Below are 16,744 nucleotides of genomic sequence, written 5' to 3' on the forward strand. Positions count from 1 at the left end.
ATGGAAGTCATGGGCTATGAGCTCCGTGGAGCCAGGAATGCACCTGTCTTGTTCATCAGGGACCTGGCACCCAGCACAGGGCACAGGGAATATTGCCAAAGGAAAGAACGAACAAAAGAATAAACCCAACTTGAGTCTTGGGTCTTCAAATTCCCAAGATATTCTCTTTCCATTGAATTCTAAAGCTTTGCAGCACGTTCCAATTCACCCTCACTCCCCAGATCTGGAGGACTGTCCCTTTAAGTTCATCATCTTGCTGATATAGGATGGTTCCAGACCTAGTCAGTGATGAGGCTCAGGTTAATCCAGGCCATTCTCCGACCTGCATCAGGGAAACCTTTCCGTGGGTCCCAGATCTCTGGGGCTGATAAGATGCACAACTCTGTCACTCTGGCCAGCACCTGCCAGGTCAGGGCCAAGTTGTGAGCTGGAAATCTAGGTCATGGCTTCACATTCCCAGGGATCCTGAGGCCCCTCCTCTGAAGAGAGGTCCTCCTGTCCTCCTCCTGCCCCTAACACTTGCCACCTTACTTCTGTCAATGTTCCTATTACGGGCGGCAATTTCAGGTTTGTGTCTCCAGAACTATCCAGGAGCTCCTGTAGAACTAGGAAACACCCCTGCGTTCCGTACTGGCCACAGTGCCATGTACAAAACCTGGAATGAGGAAGTGTTCAGCAAACCCTGAAGGTGTTCAGAAAACATTTACTCTGAATGGGGTTTGCTGGCTGGTTACATCTTGAGTGGCAGTGCTTGGCTTAGCTACCATCAGAGTCCCCCAGAGTGTCTGGAGGCTGACATGGTGTGGAATCTGAAATGCTGTGTGGATTCCCTTGGCCCAGGCTCTGGCCCACCAGCATGCAGGGCACCTCAGAAACTGAAGACACAACTTTGAGCTGTTGTGGTCATGGGAAGGGAATCATGCTGGTGCTGTTTCAGGCTGGAGAGAGGCCCCTTGTTCCCTGAAGTCTCCAGCAGTCCCTGGGGTGCCATCCCCAAGAATGCCAGTCCTTGCCCTGGCTCCTGAAATGAACATACACGGAGCGTCACTAGAGTCGCCGCCATGTTGGTCGCCCTCTTACCCTGGGCTGGGTTCCGTGCTAGGTTCTGCACTTCACCAGCCCCACAATCGACCCAAGAAACAGTACAGTGACCGCCACCCTGCCTTTACAGAAGAATAAGCTGAGGCGTGGAGAGGTGAACTAGCCCACCTGAGCTCGCCCACCGGCAGCCCAGGCAGCCATCCGAGGCCCATTTGTGGAGTGCCTACTGTGTGCCGGGCCCTATGCCCGGTGGAGGGAGACCTCGGTGAATGAGACAGAACTGGGCCTATCCACTCTGCTCCTGCTCTGAGCTGCTCTGAGAGCAACGGTCAAGCTCTCGCTGGAGCTCACGGAGCAACCCAGGGAGAGGGAGCCCAGCATCAGTGTGCGGAGAGGCAAGGCCTGGGGCATGGAGCCCAGCTCTGCCACTGGCCTCCCTGATCTGAGTCTGACTCTTAGAGAGACAGCAGGGGCCAAAGTCACAGTCATCTAGTGCTGCGGAACAAAGCACCACATTCTCCGCATTGTAGGGCTTCCCGTGATCCTGCGGTTGGCGGGGCTCAGCTGGGCGGCTCTGCCTCCAGCTGGGAATTGACTGTTGGCGTTGACTGTTGTCTGGGGCACCTTGTGACTCCCTGCGGCCTCACCTTCTCTGGGCCCTCTCTCCACACGCTCTCTCCAACACGGTGGCTTCAACCTCTGTACCTGGTCGTTGACTTCCAAGAGGGCCAGGCTCTTATCTCTACTATGAAGCTATGTTACCACTTGTTAGCTGAATTGCTTTGGGTAAGACTGCTCTGAGCCTCAGTTGCCTCACCTGTGAAGTGGGCACTGAATTCTAGAATATGTGCAAAGTGTGGTGCCAATGCGGGATCAGCGCTCAATAAATAAACATTTTTGGTGCTGTCAACCTAGAAGGACGGTCCGAGCCACAGGCCCCCTCTGAGTGTCAACCTCAGCCAATGTCTCTGGCTTCAGGAGCGGGTACAGGGTGGGAGGCCAAGCCCTGAGCTAAGTATTAGGAGACTTGAGTTTCAATCCTGACCACCACCAACTGGCTATGTGTCCCACAACCCTCTCACACCCTCCACACCCCAAGGTCCAGAAGAAGTCCATCTGGGCCGTGTTGCTGTGAGCCTGGGTTATTAGCAAAGAGCGCTCTGAGAAGTACTGAATTCTACCCAGATGTGCTCTCGGGTTTCTGAGGGTACGTGCACAGGTCCAGGAGCCCTGAGGCCCCCCATGGTCCTACAGCCCTACGTCAGTACACATCACCCCAGCTGGTGGAAAGGAAGTAATGGCAAAAAGTGAGAAAAACAATGAGAAATAACATTTTCTTCTGGTAAAAGAGGAAAAGGCCATCAATAGACCAAGGCAGAAGTGGTTCAAGAGCGATGGAGGGAGAGGGAGAGATGGTGGAGGGTCAGGGAGGGGTGAGGGTCAGCCCCAGGCATTCTGGTAGAAAGTCCCCACAAGGAAAAGCAAAATAAAACAAAGTAAGTCATGCCTCTCATTTCTGCAGTGTTGTGTCCCTTACAAAATCCACCTGTGTGATCTCACTGGGTTCTTCCAATAGCCCCGTGAGGGAAGTCTGGTCACCCTCATTTTATCCACGAGGGAGCTGAGCCCCCATGCCAGGAGTGGCCTGCAATCCCCAAAGCTAAATCGTGGCAGAGCCAGGGCTGTCCTGCTCACCGCTGTTCCCAAGCTCAGGAGGTATGTGCTGGGAGCAGGAGGCAGGGCTAGAAATATGGCTCAGCCACAGCCAGGTGGGGGCGGGGTGTGGCAGGGACACGGATACCTGGGAGTTCCCCCATCCCATGCTGGGACCCCCAAAGACACAGTGAAATCAGTCTGAAATGTAGCCTGGGCTGAGGGAGTGTTGAAAGCTTCCAGAAGCGATTCAAGTGTGTAGGTGGGGTGGAGAAGCACTGAGAGAGGGACAGAGACCGAGACCCGGAAGGAAACTGATGAAGGTCAGAATGGAGCCGGTGAGAGCAGAAAGCAGGGCAGCCAGAAGAGAAGAACAGAGAAGGGCGGGGTGGGCATGACAGACAAAGAAGGAAGCGAGCACGGAGGGCGTCAGAGGCAAATCTGGCGGACTCCATCAGGACTAGTCTCTTCCTACGTGAAAGCCCCTGGGGCGGCCTTAGTCCCTGCCCTCCACAGTCACTGGCCCCTGACCCCTACATTGCTGGAGCATCTGGTCCTCCTGTCCCCTCCTCCTGGGGCTCCTTCCCGGAAACACTGAATGTGGTACATTCTGGAAATGTCCCCCCGCCCATGCAGCAAGTCCAGGCCCTTCCTGCAGAGTCTCCCATGTGGGCAACCGGCCCAGAGCCCCCTTTGCTCTCTTCGGCACATCTGCCCATGGCAACCAGCTCCGGATTCCGTCACCACTCCCTGCCCAGAAACTGCACCCTAATCCCTAGGCAAGTCAGTGCCTGCCGGGGAGCAAGCAGAAGTCCTGAGCAGCTTTCTGCTCTGGGTCCCTTTTCCTCATAATGACTTCCACTGATCTTTTGTGTTCCCTTCATTCATGTCTCAGCTCAGCGCCCCTTCCTGTCTTGGTGCCACAGCCACAGCGACCCCCCTTTTCTCCTAATCATCCTCTCTTCCCAAAGTCAAGACCCTACCCGCACACCCTCAGGTGGCGGAAACACTCATCCCCTTCATCCCACAGAAACCGAAATCTCAAAGGCTCCGCAGGCCTCTCTCGTTGGCGCTGTGGCTGCTGAGCTGGGCCTTCACGAGCTAGCTTATTTCCCTGCAGCGCAATTAAAAGCAACTTCATTAAGAAAACCACACATTTGGCTGCGCTGAGGGTATGCAGACAGCAGGAGCAAAGGCCGCTTTACAAGGCCTGCGGGCCCCGGGCTGGGCCGCCTGCTTAGCCGGCCCGTCTGTGTGCATAGCCTCCAAAATCTTCCCCAGGCCCCACTCAGAACCTTCTCCCTCCCCAGCCTCCGCCCCCACCCCCTTCCGATGCCTCGTCCTCTCTCACCTGCCCACTCCAGCTGAATCCTGGTTGGGATTGAGGGAGCAACGTGAGGCCATTTTCCCCAGCCAGGCTCTGCCCACACCCTGCGGTGACCTGCCAAGCTGGGCCGGTGCCTCCCGCAAACCCCTGGGCCCCCAGTCTGGGAGATGGAAGCTTTAGAATGGCTCTCAGGACCCGCTCTCGGATGCCCCCCAGGGCCTGCTCGGCCACCACCGACAGAGTTCTCTGAATCGTGTTCCTTCTGTGAGGCCTGCGTGTGAAACAGAGAACATGGGAGCAGCCCATTGGGTTGGAGGAAAGGCTAAATGAATTAGTGCATTTCAGCACGATGAAAAGTCCTCTACAAACGGCAGGTATTATTAAGATTACTATCTTAATACTACTTAATACTTGACACTAGAGCTATTATTCAGATTATTATTAAGATGCCTATCGTGATTGTTTATTTCTCGCCTGTTGGGCAGTCTGGATTGGGAGGGGAATGAAAATGATACAAGTTTGGAAGTCACTGCCTTCCGGCTGTTGTGTCCAAGTCCCCATCGGTACCATCTCTCAGTGGCATCATGAGCAGAGCGCAGAGCTTTCTGGTCGTCTTCCATTATTCACAGTCCAGCCCAGGAAGGCTTGTCATTCCAGTCCAGCAACTTCTCAGAGCCTGGGCCTGGTCTTCTCGCTTCTGTCAGGCTTGTGGCTCCAGACCCCGAGTGGGACAGGGATGCCGGCTCTGGCCCTTGGCATCCTCTGCCCGCTCCAGCCCAAGGTGGGGGACGTGGTCTGATTCTGGGGGCCCTGCCATGGACGTGGACCCTCCTTGTGACGTGACAGCCTCTCGGATGAGCTCCAGCCAGCTCTGGAGGCTGTCAGCATGGCCGGCCTGCGGACGAGGGCTGTCTCAGAGAGCACCGTGTGGGGGCTCCTGTGGGCAACCTGAGCCCGGCTCCCCACACGGTACGGATTCCCAACCCGGGACACCTGACTCCACCCCACCTCAGCTCCCGCCACAGGGCACAGAGCCGCACAGCTTCACCCAGGCTGAGGAGCCCTCCATCGCAGGGCCGGCTGGGGTGGAAGGTCAGCCCGCTTACTGAGCCTGACTCACCTTTGCAGCACGCCCTTGGCCTCATAGAGCAGAAGCCACATACTTAAGGCACCTAGCAGTGGCATGTCAGGCTCCTTATGACCACTGCCTTGCCCAAGGTGGCCTGCAGGGCTCCCTAAGGGCTTGGGGGACAGGCCAGTAAGTCTACTGCCTTGGCAGATGTCATTGGGAACTTACATGTTAGGCTTCCTGTAGGTGCCTCGACCTGTCTGAGCAATTCTTCTAGAAAGGAGCCGCAAAAACGCTGGGCCTAGGATATGACTATTGGCGTCTTTCCCTTCCGCAGTCTTTACACCCAGGAAGAAGGAGCGTTGGGGTGCCGTTGGGGGTGAGAGGCCTTTGAGGAAGTCCTGAGGCAGGAGCATGGTTCGGCCTGTTGGCAGTTAGAGGATGGGGTCCTTAGCATGTCTAGCCTCTATTTTGGGCCCTCTTTGCCATGTCTAGGGCATCAGGAAAAATCCCACTCAACTTCCTGCTCATCATTATTATCGATTGAATAATGAAGACAAGATCAGATCATGATCTCGGGGTCCTAGGATCAAACGCCACATCAGCCTCCTTGCTCAGCAGGGAGCCTGCTTCTCCCTCTGCCTGCTGCCTCCCCTGCTCATTCTCCCTCTCTCTCTCTCACTCTCTCTCTGACAAATAAATAAATAAAATCTTTAAAAAAATAAAAAAAGCCAAGATAGATGTGGTGAGGGTAAATTAGAAACAGCATGCTGGAAACAGGCCGCCCCTCCTTTGTGAGCCTGACCCTAATAACAATAAACAGCTGAAGTCTGTCCCCAGAGTTAACATTGCCAGTGTGAGGGGGTGATCTGACCTGAATGGGGGGGGAACAGGACCTCCCACTCAAGGCAGAGCTTGAACCGGCCAGAATGATTCTGGGAGGGGAGACCTGGAAGCTTACAGATCCACTCCGCACACAGCAAAAAGCAAGCCCAAGCCCACGATCCTTGTCCCGGAGCCCACTCCATCCTGGTTGCACCACCCACTCCTGAGTGTACCCCAGGAACTGGGCTGAGACTCAGAGGTCCTGGTTAGCCCTAGGTCCTTGCACTCACCATATGACCTTGAGTAGGTCACTGGATCTCCCTGCATGCCATCTTTGAAAGGGGAATGGATCACAATACCCATGTTACCAGGGGGTGGTTGGAATTAGATGAGAGTCCAGGTGTGGACTTTATCCCTCTGGGGCACTGGGATCTGCCTCTTATTCCTCATACCCTGTCGTTTCCTTCTAAGGCCACAGCTGTCTCTCTCTCCCTAGACCTTCCGGTGGCCAGTGGGCAGCAGCATCGACAGCAATGAGATACTTGAGATTCAAATCTTCAACTACAGCAAAGTCTTCAGCAATAAGTAAGTGGGGGATGGGAGAGGTGGGGCCTGAAGGGGTTAGGGGCCTGTCCTGCTCCTTGGGCTACCCTGTCCCTTGGGCTTAAAAGGGGCATTACAGCCACAGCCTAACCTGGATTGACTGTTGAAGACCTCCCTCCTTGCTCTCTCCTGTCGTCCTCAGAGTCCCTCAGCCCTCCCAACCACTGTCAGCCAAGAACGCCCTCCCCTCCCATTCACTCCTTCTGTCCCCAGTCCCATCTCAGCTTCCTGTCCCCTTCTTTAAGTCTCCCCCTTTACACTGTCCTGGGTGACAGTTACCCAGCAGAAGAGTTAACAGAATGGCAGGTCATGAACTCCAATAGATCATCAGTAGCCTTGAGGGCAAACTTGCCACATGCAGGGAGACTGAGAAGTCTGAGACATTTGGTGCAGTGGTTTGAGAATCAGGAAAGCCTGGTCTCAGATTCTGAGCTCAGTCAACTACTGTGTGACCCTGAGCTGGTTACACAGAATCTCTCTGAGTTCAATGTACCAGCCTGTAGGAAGTAGAAGTATTTACCTCAAAGGAAGCTGTGAGAATTAAATAGATACCATTCATTCATTCATTCTTCCAAATGTTTGCTAAGTGCCTACCTTGTGTCAGGCACTGAACTAGGCATTGAGGATAGCAAGTGCCCACCCCCACGGGGCTTACATTCTTCAGTGAAGCACACCTACCGCATGAGCTCTATCACTACTGAGGTTTCAGTTAAAGCAGTTCCCATCCGTCTCTCCGGGCAACAAGCAGAATTCAGGATGATTTGAACAGTCTGGAATGGTGACTAGGTAGAATAAATGTAAAGTCTCATTTGGAGATTCAAAACCAATTGTTTTTATGCCAGCTAGAGGGGGTCGTGGCTGAACAGTCCAGAAAAGCCTGGGGATACTACTCAATGAGAGAGAAGTATTACTTGACAGTGGGAGGAGACTACAAAGAAAAGAAAAGCTGACCTAATCCTTGCTCATATTAATAGAAGTAGATCAATCAGAGCAGGAGAGACAAGAGATGAGTTTCTACGGTCTTCATGCTGGTTGGAGAGAATACCAGTAGGCAGCTCCTTGGGTTGCCAGGAGAAGGGACTTTAAGGCTAATGAGAAGATGAGAGCCTCAAAGAGAAAATCACAGAGGACAGGTCCATCCATCCATACATCTATCTTTCCATCCATCCATCCATCCTTCCATCCATCCATCCTCCATCAATCCTTCTATCCATCCATCCCTCTATCCATTCATCCTTCCATCCACCCTACTGTCCATCCTTCCTTCCATTCATCCCTACTTCCATCCATCCATCCATCCTTCCATACATTCATCCTTCCATCCATCCATTCATCCATCCATTCATCCATCCTTCCATCCATCCTTCTACCCATTCATCTTTCCATCCATCTATCCATCAATTCATCCAACCATCCTTTTATCCATTCATCCTTCCATCCATCCTACTCTCCATCCTTCCTGCCATTCATCCCTACTTCTATTCATCCTTCCTTCTGTCCATCCATCCATCCATCCATCCACTCTTCCAATCACTCATCAAATATTCACTAAGCAAATATTCTGTACCAGACAGACACTGTGCTAGTCACTGAAGGTACAGAAATGAGAGATTAAGTCACCATGCTTGTCCCCTAAGAAGGTTTTCTGCCATTTGGAAGAGGGAAGAGAGATGTGTGCCCAGAGGCAGGACCAGGACCAGGCTGCATTGCTGGGAGACAGCAGACAGCTGAAAGGTAGCCAAAGCTCTCCAGCCAATGAGCTGTTGGGAAGTAGTGAGCTCCCCATCACTGGGAGAGGTTGAGCAGGGAGTGGACCACAATGTTGTGGAGGGGATTTCTGAATGGGAATTTTTGAACTGGGCCGAACCACACATGGTTCAATGATCCTGTGATTTTTATGAAGAACCCACAACATCTCAGCTGAGCATGGGGTGTGGGCTTTTCAGGCCCACTGGCAGGGCCACAAGGGAAGATGTTCAGGGCAGAGAGGCTGCCCCTTGGCCTCTTGGGGTATCACATCATTCCGGCAGTGCGATAGTATCCACAAGAGAGGTTAGTGAGACACCACACCAGGCGCCCCCAAGATGAAGCAAAACCTTCTTCCCTAGGGTGAGAGATTGGGTGACCTCTAAGGATAGAAGAAACAAGAACAGAAGGGACACAGACCAAAGTGGGTGTGGAAAAGGAAGAACTGGAAGCCGAGACATCCAGGCACCCCATCAAGGACCCACAAGCAGATGTCAGAGCTTTCAGGAACCTCAGAACATAGCCAGTGCAACCCTCGCTGCACAGATGGGGAAACTGAGTCTTCAGAGAGGCTACTGAGGCCCCCGGACAGTGGCAGGGCTGGGGCTAGGATGCCTGTCTTCCTTCTCCTGGACCTCCCAGAAAACCAGGGCATGTGAGCATGGACACCACGGACATGATTGAGATTAGTACATTCTTTACAGTGAAAGGCGCTAGAGTCACCAAAATGCTGGAAACCCTTAGAAACATCAAAACGCTTACTATAAACAAATCAGAAGTATTTGTTAAATTGGGAAATTGAATACCATCCCAGTGAACACACTGAAACTTGAGGCTTCAATTAGTTGTTCTGAAATGCCAAGAAGCGAGAGATAGAGCAGGGGAGTTCCTAACCGAATTCTCTCCTTCTTACTCTCTCCCCACCCTCCCTGCTCCACCCAAGAGTTTATGGGCCTGATCTCATTACCCCCATCTCAGAGAAAGAGACTCATTCTAGAAGCAGATGGTGGCTTGGGAACCGGCTCTTCCCCAGTGGTGGGAGGCGTTGCCAGGAGGAAGCCGAGTTGTGATCACCAGGAGACCCCAGATCTGTCCAGCCTGCCTTGAACACGGTCCTCCTTCAGAAACCTCCTGTCGGGTCCAGAGGATCTTATGTGTCCCCCTTTCCCTGTCCAGAATCGCCGGTGGGGAACAGCCTGTCACAAGTGCCGGTCTCCTGAGACTTCTGAATAATTCAGCAGCCAGGAGAGCAGTGGAGGCCTGGCCAAGCCTTGGGCACTTGACACGGGCTCCCAGGGGAAAGCGATGAATTATTGACGGGTCCCGGTGCCTGACTGCCGCTCTGTTGTGGTCAGTCTCTGGGCTCATCCATGCCTGAGGCCCCCTTCCTGCTCTGCCCAGCGCATCTGGCTGCTCTGGGGGCCAACCCAGCTCCTGGGCAGCTGTGGACCAGAGCGGGTGCCCTTTTTGTGATGGGTAACTTCAGTGGACACATAAGGGAGGCTATCAGAGGACAGAAAGTCAGTTCCCAGCTCCTTCACCTAACTTGAGGAAACAGGCCCAGCAAGGGTCCTTGCCCACGATCACACAGCAAGGGCAGGGCAGGGCTTGTCTTTGACTCAGACCTTCTGACCCACAGGCCAGTGTCCTTCCCAGAGCACGAATGGCCTCACACCTCCACTTTCCAGAGAAAGGACCCTGCTGTCCAAGGTCTCATGAGCCCACCTTGCCTGATCACCCTGGGGCACTCGGCCTTCCAGGCAGCTTGTCTGTGCTGACCCCCCCCCACCCCAGAGGAAAGGCAACAGGCAGAGCTCCCTAAGTCTGCAGCCAGGCTGGACATATGGGGGCCAGGGCGGACAGGGAGCCCTTGCACAGGCTGGAGCTCAGGTTTCCTGTACCGGCTCCCTCCCCACAGAATGTCTAGGAGGGGGCTTGGGGGTGACATTCTGTGGGAAACAGTATTAAGACGCTTGTTTTGAAGCTGCGGGCAAACTGTTGGGCATGAAAGCCCGCCCCCCCGCAAACCACCCCCTGGGTCCCAGGGTCCTAGCCCCACCCTCTGGGCCTCAGACAGACCCTGGCTCCATGAAGCTGTGCACCTGCCCCCAGAGCCTACCCTGCATGGAAGACCAGCACCACGTGGGCCCTCCAGACAGCGAACCCCATGGTCATGGTCACGGAAGGAGGAGGGGCAGGCCTCTGAGTGCGACGACGTCACAGCTCTCACAGCTGCCCAGCGAGGCAGGTAGCATCACCTCCTCTGAGGAGACGGGAAGAAAAGCAAGGCTCAGAGGGGTTGGAGAGCTAGCCGAAGTCCCACAGCTGCCCACAGGGCGAACCCACCTCTGTCTGACTCCAGAGCCCAGCCACTTCCTGCTGTCCACACTGCTCTTGTTAAGGAGGGCACTTGGTGTGTGTGTGGACAAGTCTCAGACCAGGTCGTGCTGAGTGCGGAATCTGCCAGGAGGCGGACCACATAGGAAGCAGGGTGAAAGCCGCGAGAGCCGCTGTGGGGTGGTTAGATCCCCGTCACGGTGTCTAGCAGCGGGTGGAGAGCACGAGTCAGGGAGGATGCTGAAGGGCGCTTCCTTGGTGAAATGCTGACAAGCCCTCCTCTTGGCCCTCTAAGTCTAAGGTCTGAGACTGACCTCAGTGAGCACTTAATTGTGGGATGCTGGGGGTGGTGGGGGAGGGCAGGGGAATGGCTCCATCCTGCCCCCTGGGGGTCTCTTGTCACATTGCAGCATTTCTGCGGATCCTCTGCGGTGCAAGGGGCCTGAGTGCCCACACTCAGCAGGGGCTCAGTGGGTCCTACTTGCACTAAAGGCCCCTTGGCAAAGGGCACTAGTGGACAGGGATTCTCAAAGGGCGCCCCCCCCCCAGCCGGCATTATCAGCACGACCTGGAAACATGTCAGAAATACCTCTTCTCGGGCCCGCACCCCGCTGCATCAGACTCGGGGGCTGGGAGAGGGGCCAGTGGTGACCCGGAGGGGGCTCTTACTGGCTCCCAAGAGCAGATGGTACCCATCTCTGTGGGTTCAGTGACCCCATGCTGGAAGCTTGAAATTGGCCACGGCGGGAGTGTTGGCAGCATAGACGTGGTCAGGAGCTCCGAGTCAGGACTGTCCTCTCCCAGCCCGTTGTTAAACTGCCTGCCACAACCAAGGACGGGGACGTCCCAGTCATTTCTGTTTTCACAAGCCCTCCAGAAGATTCTGTGTATCCTGAAGTTCAAAAACCACTGATTTAAAACCAAAAGAGGTGAAGCTGCCAAAAGACCCGCATTTTTTCACAACTACAGTCTTTTAGAATGTGTACACAGAACAGGGGCTGTGAGACCACCCCCTCCTCGTGTCATAAAGACGAAACTGGAACTGAGGGGCACCTGCTCCAGCTCCCCCAGCCCCTTGCCTGGACTTCTGTCTGGGCACAGCCCCCAGCCCGGGAGAGGACAGGACACCGTCAGGGAGGAGACCTCCGCTGGGCTGGGCCTGAGAAGCACCCAGAAACCTGGGCAGGCTTTCCAGGGGAGGAGTGGCAGGAAGAGTTTTGCCCTCGGGGAGGCAGGACGGCTGGTGGATAGGGCTCTGAGCTCCAGAGGCAAGTATTTCACGTTTGTTCACAAGGACTGTTCCTGCTGCTTCCTACTCTCACACGGATGGGAGGCTTTTTTTTTTTTTTAAACAAAAAACACCCTCTGTGTTCCTCAGCAGAGAACAGACATCCGACCTGTCTGTTAAAGTCAGAATTCGCCCCTTGCCTCACATCGCTTGGATGTGCTGTTAGCTGCGTCCCTTCCCGCTTTCTCTGACTCACTTTCCTCCTCTGTAAATCAAGGGCAGCACCAGGGAACCCCAAGGCCCCTCTGGCTCTCACACCCTGTGGGGCCTCCCCTCAGCATCTGCAGCTTCAACCAGAAACGGTTGAACATTTTAATCTCTCCTGTGGAATCACCGTGTGAGGATGTCGCTCAGTACCCTGTTCCCTCCCAGAGCAATAACCTTTTAAGCGTAGGGGGAAGTGGGGTTCAAGTCAACTCAGTCAGCATATATAAGGCACCCACTGTTGTTCGTTAATTCAGCCCACAGATACCAAGATCTCTCGTGTGCTGGAAATGTTAACTAGAGGCTGGAAGTAGGAAACATAGCTCCCCCCTCCCCACCCCACCCCATCCCCGGGAGAGGCTTCCAGCAGAGTGACACCCCTGAATACCCACCAGACCGCTTCTGGAGTGTTGGGGATGTGCTAGGTGCTCTGAGGATCTCGGCCCTCTAAACAACCCGGAGAAGCAGGGATTGCTGGCTCCCCTTAGGAGAAGCCGGACTGAGAGAGTCTGGCTGTGAGGGAAGCAGGTAACGGGCTGGTGTCGAGCCAGGTTCCTGGTCCCAGCCTCCGACTGCAGGACTGTGCTGTTCGTAGCACTGTGAGGGCTCCCATCATGTGAGAATGTGGGGATCCTACAACCAGATGGGCCCTTGCCCTCTGTGGGCCTGCGGAATGCAGGTGGTGAACACTGAGGACTCTTTAGCAGACCAGGGACCCGGTGGAGTCGGTAGTGGGTAGAGACCTCAGTTGTGGTTAGCGGGGTTAGCGGGGACAGGGGGGCAGGCAGCAGAAGGTGTTTGTGTGTCCAAGAACCTGCGGTCCTTTCCCCACAACCTCCACGCTGGGCATCTGGGCAGGGGCTCAGCTGAACCCCAACTCCACATCCTCAAGGATCACAAGCCGGGGTACCCAGCCCCCATCTGAGGACATCTCCCAAGGGGGTTCACTGCCCAAGAGCTCTCCCAGGGAAATGGGTCTCGCAAATACAACCAGTCACACTCATCAGGGGCCACGTACCCTCCCGGACATGCTGCCCTGTCCAGGACCAGCCTTGGCCCTGGGTCCACCTTCTCCAAGCTTAGCCTGGAGCCTGAGCACGCCCTCCGTCCCTGCAACCCCCTCCCCAGCCGGTCATAGGCCTGGGGGATGGCCGTTCCTCCCGCTGGCCTCTTCGTGTGGAACTGCCATGTCTCCCCTGCCGTCCCCAGGCTCATCGGGACCTTCTGCATGGTGCTGCAGAAGGTGGTGGAGGAGAACCACGTGGCGGTGACCGACACACTGATGGATGACAACAATGCTGTCATCAAGGTGAGTCTGCCCCGGCGAGTTCCCGGACTCACCCTGTATGGGGGCCCCTGGGAGCCTGCTTCATCTGCCTCCTCCCTCTCATCAGGTGGGGGGGGGGGAGACTCCTAAGGGGTGGCGACGTGAGGCAGGAGGAGGAGACTCAGGTCAGATTGCCAGAGCCTCTCCACCTGGGGGCACAGTAGGGTCTGTGATCCCAAGGCAGGGACAGCATCTGAAGGCCAGGCTGAGCCCTGCTGGCCATTCCAGGGTACGGTCTTCACTCTGCACGCCTGCCCTCGAGCCTCTCTAAGACAAGCCGCTCCATGAGGGTAGGAACCTCGTTTTCTACTCCCGTTGTCCTGTCGCATCCCAGCACTTCCAACGCGAGCACACGCAGACTAATGATGCCCGGTCTCGGCACCTATCCTAACAAAGCAAGGAGATGAGTCAGCCTGGAGGCTCTGACCCGAGCTCTGCTCTGATGCGTTTGTCCCCTTCGGCTTGTTCATGTCCACTCACGGGCAGTTCGGCTGTGCTGAGGAGCACAGCCCCCGAGGATGAGCCCCTTCGGCCACCAGCTGTGTGATCTCCCATCTGCAAAGCGAGCAACGTAGCCTCTTCACAGGGCTTGTTCTGAGGATTAAATGGGAACACACAGATAGTACTTAGAAAAGTTAGGAGCCTAATAAGGGCTCCATAAATACATAAAATCATATTGGTAACTGCTATTTCCTGACCTCAGTGTACCTGCGTGTAAAGTGGGGTTATATCATGGTTCCCTCACCTGTGTCCCACATAATGGATGGCCCTATGTGGTAGCCAGCAGGAGAGCCTCACAAGGCAAGGCTGCAGCCATGGGGAGCCAGAATGGAAGGGATCCCCTGTGAGGAGTGCCCAGAGTGGAGCAAAAACTCCCACAGTGCCCTGGTGTCTCGAGATGCTTCTTAGAGAGAACAGGAGGACATTCGGGACTTCACAGCTTGGACCCAGCCAGGCCATTCTCTCCACAGGCAGGAGTGGGCAGGGGGACTTCTCGGAAGCCAGGAGAGCTCAGCCACCCCGGCCAGGGGAGAGGGGATACAGAGCAAGGTCTAGACACCAGTGGGAGGCAGTGAGATGAGAGAGAAAGGAGGCAAGAACGAGTAGGCAGCACTATCCATGCTCTGTATTTTTTAGAATCAGGCTGAAGACTTAGAGAAGATCTAGCCTATCTACCAGCCCTCTCTGCTACCCATTTTGTGGATGGGAACCCTGACATCCTGGATGGGAACTGAATTCAGTCGAGGTCAGACAGCTTGGTCCGCATCAGAGCCCACACTGGGATCCGGAACTTCTAATCCCAGGCCACGATTTTCCGGCCATACCATCCCTGGTCCCATCAACAGGGCCACACTGGCTCAGTGTGAAGGACATGAGGCTTGGGGGTCAGCCCGGCTGGACTCAGATCCCGGCACTAGCACATTCTAGCTGTGTACTTTGAGCAAGTAATCTACCTTCTCTGATACATCAGGAAGGGTAAGTCGAAGTGTTAAGAAGATCAGATGGGTTTGTAGTAAAGCATTTTAACATGACACCTAGCACAGTGAAGGTTCAGAAAATATGTATAACTTTCCCTTCCCTGGGAGACTCAAGGCTTGGGCATTCCGAAGCCCACGTGCTGAGCGAAGGCCTGTGTGGGTGGCAGGGGCAAGTCAACCCCCAACCCGTGAGGACAAGCAAGCACTCTGGGAGACAGCCTGACATCCATGCAGACCGGGGAAGGGACTAGAATGAGTCCTCCCCATGCACCAGGGAGACACTAGAGCTGAAAGGAGGTAAGTGGCCCCAGGACCCAGAGCAAGAAGCCCAACCAGGATTCTCCAGTGCACAGCCTGGGCCCGGGTTTGGGGCTCCACTTTCCCCTAGAGAAAAGCCCGGTCTGACCCCGTAAGTCCCACCTCCAGAGTAGGAGGGTCGGTGTCAGAAGAACAGGGAGAAGTGCCAGCCCCAGGCCCCTGGAGGTGCCCAGGCCTCTGCTCCGGAAGGCTCAGCTCATAGCCCATCTCCAGCCCCAGGAGTGAGGGAGGTCAGCCTCGCTCTAAGGACAAGGGGGTGATTTTCTTGATTATGTCTGTGGTGGACTTAGAGAGCCCACTGCCATCTAGACTTGACTCTCCAGGGTGGGCTGCCCACCCCGGGCACCGGGGAAGAGCAGAGTCCAGTAGGACAGGACCGGGAGCCTGAATCAATTAAGCTGACGGAACCTGTACATCTCGATCTTTCTGAGCCTCAGTTTCCTTATCTGCCAAATGAAGGCGTGAGGGGGACAACCCCCAGCTTGTCTTCCTCCAGCCGGTGAAGGAAGTGAAAGCGCTTTGTTACCATCACGACCAGGCCGCATGTGCCCGTGACTGCTCTCGCCTTCCCCTGCTCACCACCCACCCCCTCCCTCCAGACCAGCCTGTGCGTGGAGGTCCGGTATCAGGCCACAGACGGCACAGTGGGCTCCTGGGATGATGGTGACTTCCTGGGGGACGAGTCTCTTCAGGAAGAAGGAAAGGACAGCCAGGAGACCGATGGGCTGCTCCCCAGCTCCCGTCCCAGCTCCCGGACACCAGGCGAGAAGAGTTTCCGGAGGTAAGAGCCTGGGCCCTCTGGCGACCCACCACCCCCAAAAGACACAGGGACGATGCCTGGGGCTTGGTGCCCCTCAAAGGCCCCTCTCAGCCTGACTGGGCTCAGAGTCCAAGGCTGAGCCGCTGGAGAGACATAGGAGAGGCAGGAAGGTGTTTCTACAGGGCCCTGCACACCTGTCCCCCAACCCCAGGGCTCACCTGGGGATCAGGCTGAGGGCCCAGACCTCCTAGTACCCTGAGGAAGTTCTGGGAGGGTGAGCTCTAACTTGAGGAGAAGAGGCTAGACCCCTGCCTCTTGAGAGAATGGATGGGGCAGAAAGGAAGGGGCCCTAACCTCTCTGGTCCAAGACCCGGAAGTGCCAGACCAGCCCCTGGCCCCATAGAGGCCCAAGACAGGGAGGCCTTTTCCTGCCACGGTGAAGCCAAAGGTCCTGGTCAGGACATAGCCTCTCTTCTGTTGAGAAAAAGGCATCTGGACATCCTGGCCCCCTTAGGGCCTAGGACTTACACCACAGATGTCCCGCCACACACAGAGGTCAGGAATGCTGGGTCCAGACCTGCTCATGCCGAAAGCAGGGTTTTTCCAAAAAAAAGGAAATACCATGATATTACTCTTAGAACTCAGAGAGACAGACTCTAAGTTAGTAGGATGTTAGCTCTAGATTCCTAGCTCACTGGGACTAACGTGTAAAATGCAGGTAAGTCAGTGGTGCATCAAACGTCTTAGGGGAGGGCTGTCCTCCCAGTG

The 16,744-nt window shown here is 55.3% G+C and overlaps 1 protein-coding gene across 3 annotated transcripts in view; it reads left to right on the plus strand.

Annotated features, from left to right (window-relative positions):
* OTOF (otoferlin) overlaps positions 1 to 16,744 on the plus strand; it is a 91,477-nt gene that overhangs the window by 24,143 nt on the left and 50,590 nt on the right. For all 3 annotated transcript variants that reach the window (XM_044262540.1, XM_044262539.1, XM_044262541.1), the window contains exons 3-5: positions 6,412 to 6,500; positions 13,303 to 13,402; positions 15,816 to 15,997. In XM_044262540.1, the coding sequence (XP_044118475.1) occupies positions 6,412 to 6,500; positions 13,303 to 13,402; positions 15,816 to 15,997 (371 nt within the window). The remainder of the gene's footprint in view (positions 1 to 6,411; positions 6,501 to 13,302; positions 13,403 to 15,815; positions 15,998 to 16,744) is intronic.

Source organism: Neovison vison, chromosome 8, assembly GCF_020171115.1.
Source record: "Neovison vison isolate M4711 chromosome 8, ASM_NN_V1, whole genome shotgun sequence".
NCBI classification, from domain to species: domain Eukaryota; kingdom Metazoa; phylum Chordata; class Mammalia; order Carnivora; family Mustelidae; genus Neogale; species Neogale vison.